Source organism: Vigna unguiculata, chromosome 10 (assembly GCF_037176805.1).
Source record: "Vigna unguiculata cultivar grain cowpea cultivar isolate G323 ecotype 2 chromosome 10, ASM3717680v1, whole genome shotgun sequence".
NCBI lineage: Eukaryota > Viridiplantae > Streptophyta > Magnoliopsida > Fabales > Fabaceae > Vigna > Vigna unguiculata.
In genome coordinates this window covers 6,787,690-6,795,812 of record NC_140801.1, presented here as the reverse complement: position 1 = coordinate 6,795,812, position 8,123 = coordinate 6,787,690, and the positions used below count along the sequence as shown (strand labels likewise).

Below are 8,123 nucleotides of genomic sequence, written 5' to 3'. Positions count from 1 at the left end.
CAAACTGGGGTCCACCAATGCCCAGGGATTATTATTTGGTTAAAAAATTCCTACACGTAATTTGTCCAAAAAGTCTTTCCTGGGTTACAGCTTAGATTTCACTGGGTTGCACGATAAATTCCAAAAAGCTCCAGCAATGTTTGGGGTTCACTTGGATGCCGGTTTCGTGTCTGTGTTGTGCGGGGAAGGGAAATCGAGCGGTGTAGCGGTACAGGACAGTCGTTTTCAAAAAAGCAAAATGGTTCCGCTGGTGTGAGACGGAGCGGGAGCGGGAGAGGGAGAGGGTTAGGGTTTCTCGCTGGGAGGGGTTTTGGGGAGAGTGGAGAAGCGGTGGAGAGCGGTGGGGAAACGTGGAGAAGAGGTGTGTGTGGTGCGGGTCTGTGTGTGTGCGGGAAGAAGAAGGAGCGCAGAGGAGTGTGAGGAGTTTTGAAAAAAGAAAAAACAAATGCGCGGTCTGGTGGTGTTGGGGAAATTTGGAGAAGGCAGTGAGCACACGCGCGTGTGCGGAGAACCACGTTCCCTTCTGCCAATTTAATTTTTCAGTTAACAAAAAAAAAATTTAAATGTAAATTCTGTTGCCACGTAAGGTGGTAATGAAAGTGGTCAAAATGGGGTGTCATTCTATCGTTTTCCTTTAATAAAATGTAGAACAGAATATTTGGAATTCTTTCCGTATATTTCAAACTTGTTGGAAATTCAAGTGTAAGTCTAAGTTTCACATTGAGTAAAAATAGGATAATTGAGCACCATACAAGGGTGAAAATCCATAAACTCATCGCCTTAAGATTTTGGATTAAAGAGTGATGTCAATCCCTTATGTATGGATTGAGCTCATATCTCATTAATATTAAATTTCCTCAGTAATTCTCTCTCGAAATACCCACACAATTATACAATTACAAACTTTGTATTCTTCTTCTATGAAAGTATATTCCACATATATAGTTACAAATTTCTTATTCTTGTTCTTGAACAAAAAAAAGTAGTATTATTTTGCTGAATTAGGTTTATTTAGAGAGCTTTATGAGCTTAGCTAAGTCTTTTGGCTGAGAGAAAGGGAACACAGCTTCAGGACCTTCTGGACTTGTTTCCTCCAACCTATAAAAGGTGAAGGATAGTAAAATAATAAATAAAATTTATTCATATTCCTTCGTGAAGAATCTAAATTAATAAAAGGAAATTTTTTGAGTGCATATCTTTTTTTCTTCTAAGTTTATTCTTTAAGTATTTTTTTTAAATTAAAATAATTATTTTACTATTTTTACTTTTTAAGTGATTATTTATTTAAATTTAATATTTTTAAACTAAAATAATTATTTTACCATTTTATTGTTTTAAATGATTTTTGTTTTTTTTAAATTAAATCATTTATTTATAATAAAAAAAGGAGAAACATACGCCTAAACTTGTGTTTTTCCTAGTAAATTAGAAAGTAAATCATGCATTAAAAGATGAAAATAGGTTTCCATTAACCTATAAATTAAGCTTTCATTAATAGTTCTTGAAGAGTGCATGGTATGCATGAGGTAACTTCAGGAATCCCTCATATATATCGTCTCCAAAATTTCCTGAATTTATACTTATTTTATGCTGAAGTTAATTTAATTTAATATTTTTATTTCTTAAAATTCTTTCTTAATTTAATCACGTTATCAATTTCATAGTCCCATTTTGACGGCTAGCAGTCAGTCAATCAGGTTAAAATAGATCAAATTTTTGTCATTCTTAATTGAAGTTCTTTTATATAAATATTTTAAAAATTACTTTTTAAGTTATATTATATACAAACTAATTTTATCTTTTAAACATTTTTATTCTCTTTCCTTAAAATTAGGTTTTCACTTTTTTTACCTTTTTTTCTTTTCTCTGCATGATATTTTTATAATTCTAGTTTCATTGAAAAAGATAAAATAACTTCTTTTATTTATTTATTTTTTGTCAGATGTTTTTATTTGCATAGAAACATATCACATGTTGTCACTTTTTTTTTCTCTTTTTTTTTAATCCCATCTTATATTTATTATCACTTTTTAATTAAAGAAAAAAATTCGTTAATAATAATAAACATTTATTGATAAAATTTGTCCGACAAATTTTATTTTATCAACAAATTTTATTTTATCAACAAATTTTTTTATCAATAAAATTAATATCATTAGTATGATATTTTGTTATAGTATTACTTCACAATGAATAATTCATAATAAAAGAAAAGATAACAAGAAAATAATACTTACTTGTAATTTAGTAGAAAATAGTGTAAAAATATGGAAATTTCGTATTTGAAAATGTTATTTCCAGGACAAAGCCTAGATCCTGCTCCAAAAGGAAGGAAGGTTGCTGCCCTAACATTGTTTTCCTACACACAAATTAATAGAATTATTTTATAAAATTATTTATTCAAAATCACCAAAAAATAACATAATTAATCATATATTACATCCCATCTTGATGGATTGAATTCTTCTGGGTTTGGATAATATTTAGGATTCATATGAATAGCTCTTAACCAAACTAGAACTCTCCACCCTTTTGGTATGATATAACCTGAAAATATTTAGAAATGCTTTATAAAGATTTTATTATCATTTAATAAAAAATAAAATTGAAACCAATCTTTTTTAACATGTTTGAAATAAATATGAACGAACCATTGATATTGACATCTTTAGTTGCCTCACGAAAAAGAGAAAATGCAATATTGGTACGACGTAACATTTCATCAATTACCTGCATGCAATTATTCACAAAATTCACCATCTTCTCATTTGTTTTCATATTTTTCAATAAATACACAAGAAAAAAATAAAAAATTATATTATTTTGAATTTAAATGAATTGAGTTTTTAGCAATTAAAATTAATTTATGGAAAATATTTAATAGTTTTAGACATAAAGTTTATTTTCGTAATATACTGATACATATATACTTACCTGGGAAAGATAAAGCATTTTCTTAAATTCCGTACGACTTAATTGTTTTTGAGACGATGGTCTTGCCTTCACAATTTCTTCTTGCTCTTTCTGCATCAAAACCGTTTATCAGAACTCCATTTTTATGCAAAGTCTCGCATCAATTTTTCTTAATTAACAAAGGTAATTAAAAAATTTACTAAAAATAAATGATTAAATTCTTAGCCAAAATTAATAAAAATTAAATATATTTCTCATCCCTAAATTATTTTAAAAGTGTGTGTTTCATTCCTAAATTACGTTTTAGAAAACTAAGGTAAAATATCATCCGAACAAACAACATGTGAATGTTTATGTTAGTCCAATTAATGTGAATGCGAACTCCATATTTACCCCTCTTTGTCATATAATAAAACAATTTATTGGATAGAAAATTTTACATGATTGTCATATAAAATACAGAAACTAAATACTTCATAATTTAATCTAGAAAAGAAATACAAAATTTTATAATTATTTCGTAACAAACAACGTATTTAACCTAATTAATAAATGCTCTATATCAAGAACATAAATTAATTATAATGTGATAATATATTCGTACTTAATTTATTGTTGAAGTTGAATTTTTTTTTCTTAGAGAAATTTTATACTAGGCCTAATTAAAGGAATTTAAGTGTAATTTTTAATCTTGTATTATGTGGTTGTTTCCATGCATGAATGTATTAAATGTTATTTCCTTTTTTCTTATCGAGAGAAAGAACATTTTCATAAAATAATTGGATTTTAAAATCACTGTAAAAACAATATATATAACCCAAAATATTTTAATTTGAGTCTTATTTTTGTAGGTAGTTTTAAATTTTACCAAATAAAAGGTAAGTTTTCTTCATACGCTTAGGCAACATTTATTCATATTTAAAGCTTACGAAAATGCTAATTTTTCATTCTTGCATTGGTAAACAGTTTTTGTTTTCTTTTTTTTCTAATATGGATTTCTCATTGCACGTGATTACTGTAAAATTATATGATATACATAATGGTCCACAAAAATAATCTTTCAGTGTCTCTGAAAGTCAATTTAAAATGTAGCTGCCATAGATAGGATCATAGTTAGTTTGACAAAACAGAGCTTCATAAATGTAAGTAAATCTATTAGTTAAAGTTATTGATGAGTATTTGGTAAATTAATTAATTAAAGTAGTAGATGAAGGTAAATTATGGAATTATATATGTTTTTGAATTATACTATGTAATCTCTTATGCGTATATGTGCTTTATTATTTTAATTTAAAAAATAATTAAATTTAAATTAATATTACAAGAAAACTTTTAAATAGTAACCAATTTTGTGACTAATAATTATTTGTAATTATAGTGACTATTTTATATACTAATTTAAAAAACTAAAAGTTATTGGTTACTAAAATAGTCACTTTTATAAATAAAAAATTATAATTAGTCACTAAATTGGTCTTTAAAATTAGCTACTATAGTTTTAGCTACCAAAGAAAATTGGTTACTAAAAATTAACTACTTAGATTTTGGCTACCAAAATGAGTTAATTTATAAATTAGTCTCTAATTAATTAGTGACCAATAAAGTGATTAATTAAATATATTTTTTATTTATAATAGTGACTATCTTAGTAACCAATAATTTTTAATTTTATAAATTAGTATCTAAATTTGTCAATGACTAACTATTTTTTATTTTTAAAATTGATTTTTAATAGAATTTTCTTGTAGTGTAACAATTTAAAAGTAAAATTAGTAAGGTAATTACTTTAGTTAAAGGGTTACTTAAAATATTAAATTGAAAAATAGTAAATTTAAATTAATTATTATTTAAAATTTAAAAATATAAGATAATTATTTTGATTTAAAAAGAAGGTTAATAAAGAATAAAATTGGAAAAAAAATGTAGGAGTCAAAAGGGAACAATCCACTTTATAAAATGGTGTATATAAAAAACTTATGAAAAAAAATGATTAGGAGTTAATAAAAAGTTGTTGGTGAAAGATTAGAGAGTTAATCCACCTTCAATCTCTGAGATAAATGATTGAATTCGTGACAAGTGAGTCAAATTCAATTTGAGTGATATTAAAAAAAAAAAAAAACTTCTTTTAACTCAATTCATGATAAGTCACATAGATATGTCTCAACTCAACTCACAAATTTAATTCTATTTTTATATCTTTAAAATAAACATTATATATTTAAAATAATATGTTAAAATAATAAAATACAACAAACCTACTATATATAACTATCAACACATCGAACTACAATTTGAAATAGTACATTTTATTTTAAAAAAATGATAATAGTTAAAATAAATGATAGTTTTGAGGTTAATACCTTGGCTTTTGCAAACACTTGTGGATGTCTTGTGAGATATAAAATTGAGGAAGTGAAAGCCATTGCAGTGGTTTCGTGGCCAGCAAAGAGAAGCATTAGCAACATATCTGCAACATCTTTGTCCTTCAATTCTTCATCATTCTCCCATTTCGCTTCCAAAATAAGCTCAATAAGATCTTTCTTATTTTCTCCATTGGTTACCATTTTCATCGTTGACCTTCTTTCACCCACAATCGATTCGATTACTATCAACAACTTCTTCCGTACCTAATACAATACCATAAAAAAACCAAATAAAGCTCAAATTAGCCTCAATATATTTTCGTAAACGAAATTCGTTTTTATACATCATATCACGTGGATTAATATTGTGTTTTATGAAAGTTATGTCAAATATTCTGTCTAATAAAAGACACATAGAATATTTATCACGTGTATCATATGACTTCTGTGTGTCATTTGTTAGACAAAATGTTTTACATGACTTTTCATAAAATGCAAGAACGAAACATGTGTATGTTTAGTTTAAGCACGAAACAAAAATCATTTAAAATAATTTAGAACGAAAAACATATTTGATCTTAGTTACTATAATTAAGATTAAATATATTTTTAGTCCTTAAACTTGGATATACAATTTAAATTCGTCATTGTTCCAAACTTTGATACAGTTTGATCTTCAAATTTTAAAAATGAATACATATAGTCTTTCTAACTCAACTGCATAGAATTTCTTTAACGTGTTAAACAATAATTCAGACTTGTGTTTGAGTTGTTTACAACATTTTACACGTACCAACTCAAATGCAATCTAGAAATATTGTTTAGCACGTAAAAAAAAGTTGATGCCCTTGATGACTATATATATTTATTTTTTAAGTTTGGAGACAAAAATGTATCGAAATATGAGAAATGGATGATAAGATGAACATGGTGATAAGATAATGAGAAAGAAAAGAAAGTAACCTTGAGTCCTTGATGGAAAGCAAAACCAGGGAAGTTAATAGGAAGAGAATAAATGGGATTGCATTTGGAGAATTGGTGAAACAACTCTCTCAACTTTCCAATGTTGGAATGAGTGTAAGAACCCATCAAGATATGAACAATGACTTCAAAGGAAACCTTTTCCATCTCTTTGAATACCTGAATTGGCTGCTTCATTCTGGATAATTCTTCCAGTGAATTAATCACTATCTTCTCCACAAGTTCTAGGTTCATGGCCAACACTTTGTGACCCAAAATTCCAGAACTCACCAACTCTCTCAAACCCTTGTGTTCTGCATTACATGTATTGATCAAAGGCTTGTTTCTCAACAACTCAGTGGTGGATTTTGGATAGCCATGCTTGAAGTTTTCATCATCATTCAACACTCTCTTGCACATCTCAGGTGTGCAAATGATGATGCTTGGTTTTCCAATCAAATGAGTTTTGTAGATACCACTTTCTCCATATCTGAAACATATCACAAAGATGAACTTTAATATGTTTTTAACTTTCAAATATATCAGAAGATAAATAAAGTATGGGAAACATACTTTTTCAAAGCTAATAAATTGAAAGTTTTTCTTCTATCAAAAGTTTTCATAGAATAACAATCTTTAACTAAGAGAGTTACTATAGATCCTTACCTTTATTTTTCTTCTTCTTAATCTAACTATGACCCTATAACATTTAAAAAAAATTAAAGATGAAGAAAAAGTCTCATGGAATTACTTTTCAAAAATGACTTGATCTACTGGATCTATCAAGAGAGGAGATGTTCATTCGTGAGACACAATATCATATAAGGGATTGACATGCTTAAGACAATGAATTTATGAGTCTTCTACATTATATAGTGCTCAAATTTCTTATTTTTACCTACTGTGAAACTTAGACTCATACTTAAAACCCAACAATCTCTCTCTCAAGGATGAATGCCTTCTATGTTGGTACACTCTCCCTCGAGTAGGCCTTTTTGTACCATCATTCATCTTAACGGGACACACTTGCTTAAAATATTTGTTAGGAAAACTTTCGATATAGTATTCAACTTTCTTATTTCTACACAAAGTATGACATAGACACACTTGAAACCCAACATGATACTCATATATTCCTCATCTTATTTCTAATTTTCTTGTATTCTACCTCTTTCTTCAAAGGAGCCAACTAAATTGTTAAAGCAAAAGAAAATGAAATATGACATTGAAGAAGAGTAAGATTTTATGATATACTGTGCATATATGCATATGTATATATAAATATAATACGAAAAAGAAAAAGAATGGAAGATAAAAGGAAAGATATGAACTTGGAGACTAAGTTGTTGATGAATGAATCAGGATGACCAGAGTTGAAATCTTTGATGAAGGGAATTATGTTTCCAATAAGAGGCCAACCCATATGACCAGGAGGCAATAAGACATGTTTGTTTCCTAATTTCATATCATAATACCACTCATTCAACTTTCTCACTATTTTCTTTACAAAAATGTAACATGCCAAGAAAGTAGCAACAATCATCCAAACCCAACTTAACTCCATTTTAGAATTATAGTGATCTATGTTGTTGAATTGATGCATCAGTGAATTGCTATACATATAGTTTGTGAAATTAATTGACTTTTGAAATGCTGATAATTAAAATAATTGATTTTGAAAGACTGATAAAAAAGTTTGACTTTGAAATTTGCCATAACGTGCAAGGCAGTGAGTTCACAATTAATTGATATTTGTTTTCTGAGAACTTTTAGATTCTCTTGGAATATATTTATATGTAAAAAAAAAACATGTATATTCTTTTATAACATACTCAATAAAATAAATAATCTAGCTCATTTTTATAATGAGGTTTTTTTCTATTTTTT

General features: G+C 27.3%; 1 protein-coding gene across 3 annotated transcripts; it reads right to left on the bottom strand.

Moving 5' to 3' along the window:
* Positions 1-657: 657 nt before the first annotated feature.
* Positions 658-7,827, bottom strand: LOC114166655 (beta-amyrin 11-oxidase-like). Of its 3 annotated transcripts, XM_085667912.1 has the most exons (8): positions 7,568-7,827; positions 6,240-6,726; positions 5,274-5,540; positions 2,935-3,024; positions 2,652-2,730; positions 2,441-2,547; positions 2,238-2,359; positions 658-1,098 (listed from the first exon to the last, which is right to left on the bottom strand). In XM_085667912.1, the coding sequence occupies exons 1-8, from the start codon at positions 7,798-7,800 to the stop codon at positions 1,008-1,010; spliced, it is 1,476 nt and encodes a 491-aa protein (XP_085524038.1). In that variant the 5' UTR covers positions 7,801-7,827; the 3' UTR covers positions 658-1,007. The 3 variants fall into 3 exon arrangements, with proteins under 3 accessions (XP_085524038.1, XP_085524040.1, XP_085524039.1); XM_085667913.1 differs by lacking the exon at positions 658-1,098 and having other exon boundaries at positions 2,234-2,359; XM_085667914.1 differs by lacking the exons at positions 2,441-2,547; positions 2,652-2,730.
* Between the last annotated feature and the right edge of the window lie 296 nt (positions 7,828-8,123).